Consider the following 13,655-nt stretch of genomic DNA (forward strand, 5'->3'; position numbering starts at 1 on the left):
TTTCTAGGAATTTAAACAAAATTTGAAAATTTGTTATTTATTCTAAGTTCAAAATGTAAATAATATATATATTAAAAAATACAATAATGTTTATGAATTGTTTTCGACAAATTTTAACAAATTTTTTTGAAAATTCTATGCAGGTTTTGAATTTTTTTCACAAAATTCAAAAATCTGGTTTTTAGAAAACAATTGAAGAAATTTCGACGATCTGAACATTTATTGGTATTCTTACTATTTTGTAAAAAATAAATTATTTTTTAGAATTCGAAATATTTTTCGCAACACATTGTTGCTCGCTTTGTTAATGCATGCTCACCAGCGAACCGTTGTTAAAGCGTTTCTCTTGGTGTATGTTAAAAGGGTTTTTTGGAATGAGTCCATGCACGCTACCAAGCATCCTTGGTCGGTGCGTCGCGTAGGCCTGGCTAGCTCGCTAGGAGAGGAGAGGAGAGGAGAGCCGACCCGTGGATGAAAACGACGATCGACATGCATGCCAGCATGTGACTTTTCGAGCAACGCCAGCCGTGTATGCATGCATGCCTGCCTGCCTGCCTGCCTGCCCTACCCTTCCATTCCGTTCTTGCATTGGCTTCCCAATTCCCATGCTCGAGTAGCCGTTGATACGCTGCCAGCAACCCTAGGCTCTGTACTGTACGTACGCACCTGCACTGCATGCGATGGTCATGTGCACCCGGCAGGGCGCGAGTCAACTAGCTAAGTGCTCCTCCAAGCTTGGACGGGAGGAGGAGGAAAATGTGTGAATGAGGTGGAGTTCATTTGTGCGATAAGGAAGCAATGCCTTTGTTAAAGAAGAAGGAAAAAAACGATGGTGGACGTCACAGCCAAGCTGATCCGTTAGCGGAGATGCCTGTACATCAGCAGGGTGAATGAATGGAAATAATGGGACATGCCGGCCAGCAAGGACGGCTGCCACTGCCGTGGCCCCGTCCAGCCCCATCAAATTAAACTTTAAACAGTGGATAATTCTTCCCATAAATTTGATCCAAGTTTGACTTTTCAGATAATTTATATGCAATACATTATACAGTAAAAAGGATGGAGTAGGAGTAGGAAATGCATGCAGTGGGCAGATGCATGACGTATTCGGTGCCTGCTGTGGAATGCAACATGCATTCGCGCCTCGCGCGCAGCGCTGGACACGCCGGCAAGGACGCGTACGCCTCTCTGACAGACCAACGCAATGTGCTGAAATTTCGTGTTTTGACCTTTTATAGAAGCTGATCCAGATTTAATCCCGGTTTATATAAAAATTCTGCTCTGACTCTTTTTTACCGTCGGACTCCTTGACGATAGGGTATGGCAACCTACCGCCGAGGTTCCTGACGGTAGAAAAATGGCATACCTCCGCAGGGATTGTCGGTATCATGTGTGACCTAACCGTCAAGGGGTTTCGTCGGTAGGCACTCAAGCACACTTTGTGTATGTAACTTATAAATTTTTGGCGGTACGACATGTGACCCTACCATCAGGATACGTTATTATTCCCCATCGTCATGGATCCCGACGGTAAAAAAAAATCAGATTTAAAAAAAATTACACATTAGGGCCAGATCTGAATAAACCTCATCAAAATGTCAAAACACGAAATTTTGCCATGGCTGCTTCCGTGTCGGGGAGGAGGGATGCTGGCCGGCGGCGACAGGCGAGCGCAAACGGCGGAGGAGAAACCGGCACGTACGGACCGGACAGATGGAGGGAGCTACACAGTGACACAGTCCCAAATACACTACACTACGAATTCAAATCTCCACGTCGATCCTCACGGGACCGACTCTGATGTAACGAGTGTCAGCCGTGCGCGTGCATGTGGACTGTGGTCCGTCTCTCGTGGTTGCATGCACGCATCAGATCGACCATCACCATGGAGTACACGCACTGTACATACGTACTCCATGGCCATGTCGTAGCCATGCAGGTCTAGCTAAGCTCGGGGTTTCTGTAGATGAGGTGCGTGAACGCATTCACTCACTACCCCGGCACTGAAATGGAGCAGCCTTTGTGTAGCTATATTCTCGCGCGAGCGAGACGAATCGGACGTACTCCAGCACTGAATTGCAATGTGCCAAACGAACATCAATTGGATTGATGGCGTGTTAATGTTGTGAGCGGCAGGCAGCGCCGCGCGCAGGCCGGCTTGCCGGCCAGACAGAAGCAATTTATTGTGTTTTCTCTGGCAACAGTTCAGACCCCTCATTCACCCTCATTCAGTACTCCCTGCCTATCTATTGGCCACATACATAGTACTTCTTCCGTCTCGGTTTATAAATCATCTTATAAATACGAAATAATCTCAAAACACTAAGACACGGTGCATTTATTTTCACCCCGTTTCTTGTTTTTTGACATGAATAAAGAAATCAATCAATAAGAGATGTGGGACGTGTATGTTTTTAATGACTTGAAATTAACTAACACTACATGCAGTGGTCAATTCATTGCATGCAATGGGATTAATTACTCCCTCTGTCATGGTTTAGAAGGCGTGCATGTAAATTCTCTAGGACCTAGGTGGTTATTGATTGACTGTGAAATGAGTTAAAAAATAGCATTCACACTACACATGCATATAGAAGTAGTACAACGAAGTACTAGTTAGCTGCTAGGAATAAATGCAACGTGCCTTAATCTTTGTCTATTTTAGAAACGCACGCAAGTCTAACTATGCCTTCTAAACCGTGACGGAGGAAGTAGCAAATTAACATTATTTTTTCTTGTTTTCATATCCGTCTTGGTCACGATGCACAATCTAAAATGACTTATAAACCGAAAGTCTGGTCATTCGTACGCCTGCCTGCCGGTGGACTTGGTGCTTCCCGTGTGCCCTGAGCCACGCCCATAGGCGTCAACTAGCGGACCTGCTATATTTCGTCTACTGCGGTCCCGCACCAGCAGCTGCCTATAGCGCTCGTATTTTAAGTTTTCATTCTAGTTTTTTAACACATGCCTGCCTTTTAAATACACATTATATTTATTTTAAAAATACACATTATATTTGGTCAGCATAGCATTAAATACACATGGCCGTCGCCACCACCATCGTTGCCGGCTCCGCCACCGCTAACGGCCCGGCTGCTTGTCCCCCCCCACCCCCCCGGCTCGACCGAACTAATGTGGCACTTGGTTTAAGTTAAATACACAGGGGTGCCTTGAGTTGTCTAGCACGGTTACTTTGATGCATAAACCTGTAAAATACACAAAATTGGTGTTATAAGTTGGCATGTGGTGTAAATACGGTGCCTCGTACTGTATCTGAGTATATGCTTTGCCCATTTGGCTTGTCAGCATAGCATTGCCCCACATGTCAGTGGGTGGGAGGACGGAGGAGTTGGGTGATCCGTGTGTAATGATTTTTTTAGAAAACCCTTCATGTTTTATTAATTTATTTACATATAACTGTATCTCAAATATGGTTGCAGGCAGACTGGTCCCACCTGTCAGGTGCGGGTCGCGCATGTTAACACGTGTTGGTGGGTGAAATATTAACAGACAAGAGTCTGAGCCTCCCGATTTCGAACACATGATCGAATGTGTAAGCTATACACATGCTAGCCACTACACAACGTACAAGCATGTATCAAGTAAGATGACGTAATTCTCGTTATAAAATGGAACGATACCGCGCGCAATAATGAAGGAAGATAAAGAAATAAAAAGCTGACAAAAAGAGATCCGAAACCATGACCTGAGGTGAAGTCCTTGCCACAAAGCCAATACCGGCTTAGTTCACGTAGTAGAGTTGGAGCAATATACAACATACCTATTACATCTTCTAACATTTCCCATTTTATTTTCACCCATGGAAACTATTTTATCTTTTAATTTTTTACATATGACGCCCCTATGGGTTTGTGTCAGTTTTCTTTTTATTTTTTTCAAATTCATGTTCATTTTTAATTATTTTGATGTTAATTTTTTCCCATTTGAAAAAATAAATCTCAGAAAAACTTACAACTGCCATAAGATTCAAAGGAAGTGTTACTGCATTTATAAAAAAATGTTCACCATGTTTTTTGAAAATGTTTTACGTGTATTTAAGTATTGTAAACGTGTTCGTGAAAAATGTTTTCTCATCCATTTGATATTTCACAGTTGGTCACCGTGTTTATAGAAAATGTGCAACATGTATATAAAATTATTTTGAGATTGTTCTTACATTTCTGCAAACGTGATTAAGATGTTAGTACATTTGTATATTAAAAAATAATTTTTAATATATATTCAACTGTCTAAATCCACATAAGTTTTAGAAAAGTTCATATTTACCTCTTCAAAGTACACAATAAGGAAAACAGAATAAATTTCTTACTGATGACTATTGTATTTTAAAAGGGGAAAATTATGTATCACAAAAGGTAAGGGATAGCAGAGCGATAGACGGCATTGGTCTATAGCTCGTCCTGCTGGCCAGATTGCGCTTGCACCAAGCTCGCATGTTGGAACCCATGATAGACGGAATTATACAGTAGTAATGTGATAGGTACAGGAGCTCCCATGTTGGAACCCAGCTCGCTGCATTTTACTTTAGTGATTTCTGTATCTGCCATTGATTGCATTTTTTTTTTGGGTAGCTAACCAAGCCACCCGTTTATTGATTTCTGTATCTGTCAAACTGACACATGGGGCCATGAACATTTTTTGAGTATAAATACTATGTTTTGTTAACATATGATGACATTGTTTGCAATATTTGTAGAACATTTTCCCAATAAAAATAAATAAATATTTAATATACCGATAATTGTTTTTGTAATATATGGTGAGTATATTTTTAATGTATGATGAACATGTTTATAATACACGGTGAACTTTTTTGTAATTTACGGTGATTGTTTTTAAAATACAAGCATAACTTCTTTTAGGAACATACTGTTTTTTTGTAATAAATGGTGATTTTCTAAAATATGTTTGCTTATATTATTTAAATTCCTAAAAAATTGTAGAAATAACCAATTATTTTTTGGAAAAACAAGAACCGGCAAGACCGTAGAAACAAAAAAAAAGATAACTACTCAACACCGCATGCCACAATTTGCCAAAGTGGGTTGGGGACTATTACACATAAATTCCACGAAGCCTCATCTTCTCGACGCTAACGAGCGTCAAAGGGGGGTTGGAGATAGTGTGGGAGTAACTAGTGCACACAAATCCAATGCAAATGGTTTAAATCTCCTTTCGCCGACACACTTTTAAACTACAACCTTGCGAAGGTGTGCAAGGGGGGGGGGGGGTCGCACACGATACGGGTTTTATCGTCAGTAATAGCACAAGCATGTATACATTTGGGAAAATTAAATCGTATGTGATGCCCAAACATACCCCACACGACTCGTGCGTTGAGATAGTGATATATAAAATGTCTCAAACACTTAATCTGTTGTACTCATGTGGGATGATATACCTATCACATGTGCTCTTCTGTGCAATGTTTACAACGCACACAACATTGGAAATGGTTTGTGATTATAGAGTGTGTGCGATATATAAGAAGCCTACCACAAACATTTAACTCTACTGTGCTATTTGTGATACGTCAAACATCATCCACGTTTTGGAAATGCTAAAAATTATCCTTTGTTGCACATGTTTGCCAAGGAAGAAATGTTTGTCTTGTTTTCCGTGACACATGTTACTCCTCGGCAAATCGCGTGCACTAGGGATTCATCGTGCATGTTATGATTTGAGAAACATGTCTGTTGTCGAGGTTGATTGCAGAAGTTTCGCTTTCTCAAATTGTGAGCACCATAATGACATGCATAGCTCATTTTTCTCCACAATTGATTCTTAAAAAATTAAAATTCTTCAGAGTTTATACTTGTGAGTAGGATATCACTTATTTCCTATCCATCTTATATACATATCTAATCTACAAAGGTTCAATAACCAATGCATAATTTTATTCACAAGTAGCAAATGTTCAAGAATTACAGAAGCATCCAGTAGACAATGATGATCCACAATAGGATTGACGATGGTAAAGAGAGAGACGAATACATTCTGGTTGTTGGACAAGGTGAAGTGGAATGTTCATATTATGCCCTCCTCCTTGCTGAAGGCATGCACAACTTTAGTCCAATTCCTTTTGAGGCTGATCACAATAAAAGTATCATAGATAGTATTATGCATGCTAACTAGTCATTTTTACTAAGACAACACACAATTAAATGAGAAAAGAGAGGACTCACTATCATGATATGATAATGTATCATATTAAAATGGTGTACTAGTATGTGTCATGCATGGCAATAACTGAGGTCACTATGATACTAGTATACGATACCATGCATTGTGAATGTAGGATAATACACTAGTATCATATGCATAATACTAGTATATGATAGTTTCCATCGTGCCGGTTTGATCTCCTCCCACCCATCTTTCACCATTTCGAGGAAGACTTCCATATAGTAATTACAATGTAGGTGAAATACTTTAACTTTCATTGCATCAACACCAATCATGTAGTTTGCAAGGTAATCTTAACTGCTTTGGAAACCATTGAAAATAAAAAAAAAATATAAAAATCATTGTCTAACAACTCAGTAACACGAAGGGTACATTCTCAGTCGAGTAGAATATGTTTTGCTAGGTTATATCAGCTCCACATTTTGAGGGTTACCCAACCACTCTTACAAGAGAGCAAACATGATTTGCTTAACCCGAGAAGGTTCACACTGAGTTAAATCAATGTGGTCTGGTTCGGTTCATCGCGAGGAATACACACATAGCTCATGTGGTCCGTTCCTTGTAGATCTAGGAACAGATCTTGAGATTGAGTCAACGGCCAATATTTCCATGACACATGGTCCCAGGGCCACCCGCCAGCGACTATGGCTTGCGCTCCGCCTTGATGGAAAACACCATGCACACGTGCACCGTGTCAGCACCCCCTGGCCAACTCATTAGTGATAGCGGCTACCTAAGTGTGGGTTAGGAAAAGTTTTTGGACTTTTTGATTAAAAGTTAATCTATTAATTTCATAAAATAGTTAAACTTCTATAAAACAAATTCATGCATGTCCTATGTCCATTTCCATGAGAAAAAAGAGGAACCTAAATTTGTCACTAGTTGCCACTTTTGCCCACCTTAAATTTCGTGTTATAACTCTGAAACCCATGAATTTTATGTTCATTTTGATCAGAAAAATGACATTCACTTATGACATTATCATGCATGCAAGAAAATACCATATTGTTTAGTACTAATTCAGTTTTCACTTCAATGTGCATATGAATTTCTGTTGTGAACCAATTGAATCCTGATTTCTAATTGTATTTAATTTAGTGGGTGAAGTTATAGCTCAATTAAATCACATTAAATTGTCATGTATTGCATTGCTTGAACATTGCATTTAGTCTTATGTTCATTATTTTTGTGGATATTTGTTGCGGAACACTTTCTATTTGCATACTGATAGGAGGACTTCGTGAAACGCCTCCAAGGCCGTTGATTCTATAAATCCATCCTCACGTCATATCCCCCCTCCTATATATCTCCTTCCCACCAGCTACATCTCTCCATTCACAACCATCAAACCATACCCACGTATTTGACGGCTCTTGCTCCCGATCTCCTCGAAGATGTTGGTCTCTCCATCCTCAAAGCATCGACAAATTCCCACACACCAATCTGATCCAAGATAGGCCGTCAGACGCCTTTGCAGCGACGAGGTCAAGAGGCACTCTGCTAGAGGTAGTAGCCGGAGCGATGAAGCCCATGTCGGCGGACTTCCAACACAAAGGTCTCCACGGACTTGCTCCGCCACCAGACATCTCCCTTGGCGTGCTACCCCGCCGACAAGCCCATATGGCATCGTGCAAACCACCACTGCTTTGATCGCGACAACACACGACATCTCCCATAATGTGTGTGTGTGTGCTCTCGGAGACTTGGGATATGTTATGGTTACTGCGAACCAGTGGCTTCGCTCATGATGATTCGAAGTGATCCACCCTAAGTTTTATTGTGATTCTTGTAACAGATGAATGCTTCAAGGATATGTATATTGACTTTGTGTCTCTATATGTGCTTCCCTTTTTTAATAACACACGTGTGCTTATGTGTCATGCTTCCAAATCCTGTAAAATAAGCATGCAAGTGTCTACATATGTGACGTTGGCTCTTGCGCGGGATCCGACGCTGAAGCGAATTGAGGTGCAAGGGAGTTGTGCAAGAAGCCAATCAAGTCAAGGTACAGTCATGGGTAAACCTGAGAATGGTTTCATGCTTGATCCATACTTGAACCATATCCATTCATTTATCTCTCAAAATCATATTTGAATCATAACATTTAGTGTTATTTTTAGCCCAACCAAAATCAAACCCACTATTTTTTCACCCAAACCAATTTAAACCCAAAACATAACCGTGGGTTTAAACCCAGTACATAACCATGGGTTTGCTTTAATGTAGATATGATAACACAAATTGACATGTTAAGTAACAAATGAGATAGAAAAAGCATAAGTGCATCTACAATGGTTTAGAAACAAAGTAATCCTTGAGATACAGTCAACACACAGTAAGAGGCAAAAAGAATATACCCATGGTTGAAAAGCTCACTAACAAGTGTATTAAAACCAAATTACTTAGCGAAAGCACAAGAAAACACTTCCGATTTTCATCTGTTGTTTTCCCATAATACATAATTACATAGTGCTTACAGCATGCACTCGGATAAATTATACTCGTTCTCGGTCGTCGTTGATTATTGCATATAACCAATGCATAGAAACCGGTTTGGACCCATAGTTTATAAACGCTAATAACCAAACCGTTTAAACCTATAACCAACTATACCCAAACTGCTTTCTCCAGATACCCAAACTAAAAACAAACTAAAAAAAATCTCAATCCAATAAAACCTGAAGATATGCTTTCTATGAAGAGAAACATGCAATGGGAAGACACGGATTGTGGAAGCATTTAAGAAGCAACAACTAATTAGGTATCATATAATAACATAGTCTCTCGCGTGGAACAGTTACCAGATCGGGAATATATCCGACTCTCACATACTTCATGTATATATGTAGATTCCACACCCATATCCGACGACCTCCTACTAATCTGATAGATGCATACTCTCAATAGTTTGGTGTCCAGCGGTGCCATATTTGTTTGTTTCCTTGCTAGACTCTGTTGAATTTGGCTTATTTAAATATAATATTCTTATGCATGTTTATTAAGTGTTCATTAAATGTTGCAATTATTCATTTATATTCGGAGTCGAGCTGGAAAATAGTAACGATCCATTATTTATACTAAGCATTTTCACTTTTCTCTTTTGACAAGATGTTTTATCAATATTTATGACTTCATCATTAATTAGAAATATATACACCCGCAAAAAATAGAAATATATAATTTCATTTTATGTATGCTGCTTTTTTAAGATGTATTTTCTGCTAAAATGAAACAGCGTCTGAATTTATAATATTTATTTTGGTTAACTTTAGAGTACGAGTTTCCTTAATTGAATTAGAATATTTCTAGTTTTTTCTTCTAAAAATGTAGGGAGTTACTCCAACATGTTTCTGACTGTGGCAATTATAATTATCCTTATATGCTAGCATCTATATTAGTATTGATAAACCTTGGTACATGGAGAAATAAATATCTTAAATGTTGTTTCTAGAGCGTGTAACTGCCTATTCTTTTCATATAAGTAAATAAATGATATACGATGGTGCATGTGTAATCTATTATGGTAAAAAAGGGCAGGGGAGGGGGAAAAAGAATGTAGAAAATGTAAAAATAAAAAAGATAAATAATGAAACAAGATTAGAAAAGTTGTGCTGGAAATCTACAACTGGTCAGCTCAGGAGCGTACTCCCTTGTGCGTTTTCCCGCCTTCTTTATTTGAAAAATAGAAAAAGATTTGCCAAATTCATTACTTAATAAAAGTGTATTACAGATAAATCAGGTATGCAAAAGAGAGGAAAAAAAGCCTACTGTCCCAGTATACAACATCCAAATGTTTACCCCGACCCACAAGGTGGCCTCACTACAAATGCACCAGATGATGCTGAAAAGGCTGAAACGGGTGATCATCCATGGGTTTATCTGTTTGGCATGGGAATATGGGATTTAAAAAAAACTGTTGGGCATGTTGAACGAGTGCTTGACAATGAACTGATGGCACGAGAGACCAACATGCAGCACGAGAAACAATGAATTGATCTCGATGGAACATGCACGTCAAGCCAAGGTTTTATGAAGAAGATGAAGTGCGATGGTGGCGTTGTGGCAAAGAATGAAGAGAAGGGAGAGGTCAGCTCGATTCGTGAGGATGAAGATGTTGTTTTTGAGGGCGCATGAGTGGTGACCTTGGAAGGAAATATCGGGGGCGACAACCCTCGAGGCTCTAGAAATCAGATGCGGGAAGCGTTGGCTCTTGCGCGGGATCCGACGCTGAAGCGAATTGAGGTGCAAGGGAGTTGTGCAAGAAGCCAATCATGTCAAGGTACATTCATGGGTAAACCTGAGGATGGTTTCATGCTTGATCCATACTTGAACCATATCCATTCATTTATCTCTCAAAATCATATTCCAACCAAAATCAAACCCACTATTTTTTCACCCAAACCAATATAAACCCAAAACATAACCGTGGGTTTAAACCCAGTACATAACCAGGGGTTTGCTTTAATGTAGATATGATAACACAAATTGACATGTTAAGTAACAAATGAGATAGAAAAAGCATAAGTGCATCTACAATGGTTTAGAAACAAAGTAATCCTTGAGATACAGTCAACACACATTAAGAGGCAAAAAGTATATACCCATGGTTGAAAAGCTCACTAACAAGTGTATTAAAACCAAATTACTTAGCGAAAGCACAAGAAAACACTTTCGATTTTCATCTGCTGTTTCCCCATAATACATAATTACATAGTGCTTACAGCATGCACGCGGATCAATTATACTCGTTCTCGGTCGTCGTTGATTATTGCATATAACCAATACATAGAAACCGGTTTAGACCCATAGTTTATAAACGCTAATAACCAAACCGTTTAGACCTATAACCAACTATACCCAAACTGCTTTCTCTACATACCCAAACTAAAAACAAACTAAAAAAATCTCAATCCAATAAAACCTGAACCAATCAAATCCAAAGTAAAAAACCGAAGCGTTACATCCGATTTTTTAATAACCAATCTCACGTTTAGTCATGGGGCGTTATTGCATGTCGATCAAGGCCGTAGATCAATTCACAGCAAGAAGCTTGCTTGAGGAAACTATCATTTACTCAACACAACCTCGATCGATACCCAATCTGGATACATAAGTGAGCAGAACGCACAGCCGTGACGACGATGGAATAATAATCCCGACCGGCCGAGTAGAAGTGTAAAGTCGCGGCGAAATAGTACTACAGTAGGAATTAGCACCAAAATCTAGATGAGCTGTGTTGGACGGCTGAAAGCGTCCCAACCGCCCGGTCCGGACATTCTGAGAGCTCGATTTGGCGAGCCGCATTGAAGTTGCCCTGACCCGGAGCCATAGCGGGGCCTGAAAGCGCAAATCACTGGAGCAAATATGGAAAAAATGTTGTTTCGTTGGTGACGCAGACGGCCACACCCCACACGAGCCTATCATTATACCTGTGGTAGTAGCTGAGCGGTTGAAGCGTGCAACTGTCTGGCCAGATGAATGCACACGAGTGCGTGCAACCGGGAGGGGCGCAAAGCCAAGCGACCCAACTAACCCCGGCTCGTCCACACGGACGGTAGACGTGTCTGCCACACGCGCCGCCCGTCTCCTGCCCCAGCATTCGTGTCCCTCCATCCGCCCGTCCAACTGACCAAATCACTTGTCCCCTCCCTTCCCGCCTACGAGTATATATCCCTTTCCCCACACTCGTACGTACCACCACACCCAACCACTACGGCCAGCACCTGTCACTGTTGAACTAGCTAGTCAGCCGCTGGTACGTAGAGGTAGAGGACTAGCTAGAGATCAATGGCGGCGGCGACGATGACGGTGGAGGAGGTGAGGAAGGCGCAGCGGGCGGAGGGGCCGGCGACGGTGCTGGCGATCGGCACGGCGACGCCGGCCAACTGCGTGTACCAGGCCGACTACCCGGACTACTACTTCAAGGTCACCAAGAGCGACCACATGGCCGACCTCAAGGAGAAGTTCAAGAGGATGTGTAAGCTCAATCAATTCCATTCCATTCCATTCTTCTTTGCCGTCGTCTCCTTTGCCTTTTCTCTCTCTGATGATGGACACGCGACCTAACAAACAATGCTCCATTGCAGGTGACAAGTCGCAGATCAGGAAGAGGTACATGCACCTCACGGAGGAGATCCTGCAGGACAACCCCAACATGTGCGCCTACATGGCGCCGTCCCTCGACGCGCGCCAGGACATCGTCGTCGTCGAGGTCCCCAAGCTCGGCAAGGCGGCGGCGCAGAAGGCCATCAAGGAGTGGGGCCAGCCGCGCTCCAGGATCACCCACCTCGTCTTCTGCACCACCTCCGGCGTCGACATGCCCGGCGCCGACTACCAGCTCACCAAGATGCTCGGCCTTCGTCCGTCCGTGAAGCGCCTCATGATGTACCAGCAGGGCTGCTTCGCCGGCGGCACCGTGCTTCGCCTCGCCAAGGACCTCGCCGAGAACAACCGCGGCGCGCGCGTGCTGGTGGTCTGCTCCGAGATCACCGCGGTCACCTTCCGTGGACCGCACGAGTCCCACCTCGACTCGCTGGTAGGCCAGGCGCTCTTCGGAGACGGTGCCGCCGCGGTGATCGTCGGCGCAGACCCCGACGTGTCCGTCGAGCGGCCCCTGTTCCAGCTGGTGTCCGCGAGCCAGACAATTCTGCCAGACTCGGAGGGCGCCATCGACGGCCACCTTCGTGAGGTTGGACTCACCTTCCACCTCCTCAAGGATGTGCCCGGGCTCATCTCCAAGAACATCGAGCGCGCCCTAGAGGACGCCTTCAAGCCATTGGGCATCGATGACTGGAACTCCGTCTTTTGGATAGCGCACCCCGGCGGGCCAGCAATCCTTGACATGGTGGAGGCCAAGGTAAACCTGAACAAGGAACGGATGCGCGCCACCAGGCATGTCCTCTCCGAATATGGCAACATGTCGAGCGCCTGCGTGCTCTTCATCATGGACGAAATGCGCAAACGCTCCGCTGAGGATGGCCACACCACGACTGGCGAGGGAATGGACTGGGGCGTTCTCTTCGGCTTCGGCCCCGGCCTTACCGTGGAGACGGTCGTTCTCCATAGCGTCCCCATCACTGCCTAGGCCAGCGCATGATCGCTCGTCCTCCATTTATCTTGGTCATGGAAACATCTACTACTGTTGCTGTCTACACACAAGTTTGCACTATATTCTACCGTATATGGTTTGTAATAGAAGGGAGTATTTCTCTATATGCATGATATTTAGAGATTCAGATAAATTATTGCAAGCACCAGAGTATAGCAAATGATATAAATATTCTTGAAACTTCAATGTAGTATCAGTTATCTATTCCCTTGCGTATTATGGAATTTCCAGGTATACCTCCTCTTGAAACTTAGTTACAACGTAGTTATCTCTTGGCTTACGCATTCCAGAAACATTGTAAATGATATATCAAATGCTCAAGCAGTTACAACTTAGTTAT

General features: G+C 42.3%; 1 protein-coding gene across 1 annotated transcript; it reads left to right on the forward strand.

Moving 5' to 3' along the window:
- Positions 1-10,551: 10,551 nt before the first annotated feature.
- LOC123424400 (chalcone synthase 2-like) lies at positions 10,552-13,493 on the forward strand. The gene is made up of 2 exons (XM_045108009.1): positions 10,552-12,184; positions 12,294-13,493. The coding sequence occupies exons 1-2, from the start codon at positions 11,995-11,997 to the stop codon at positions 13,289-13,291; spliced, it is 1,188 nt and encodes a 395-aa protein (XP_044963944.1). The 5' UTR covers positions 10,552-11,994; the 3' UTR covers positions 13,292-13,493.
- Positions 13,494-13,655: the final 162 nt, after the last annotated feature.

This window comes from Hordeum vulgare, chromosome 2H (genome assembly GCF_904849725.1).
Source record: "Hordeum vulgare subsp. vulgare chromosome 2H, MorexV3_pseudomolecules_assembly, whole genome shotgun sequence".
NCBI lineage: Eukaryota > Viridiplantae > Streptophyta > Magnoliopsida > Poales > Poaceae > Hordeum > Hordeum vulgare.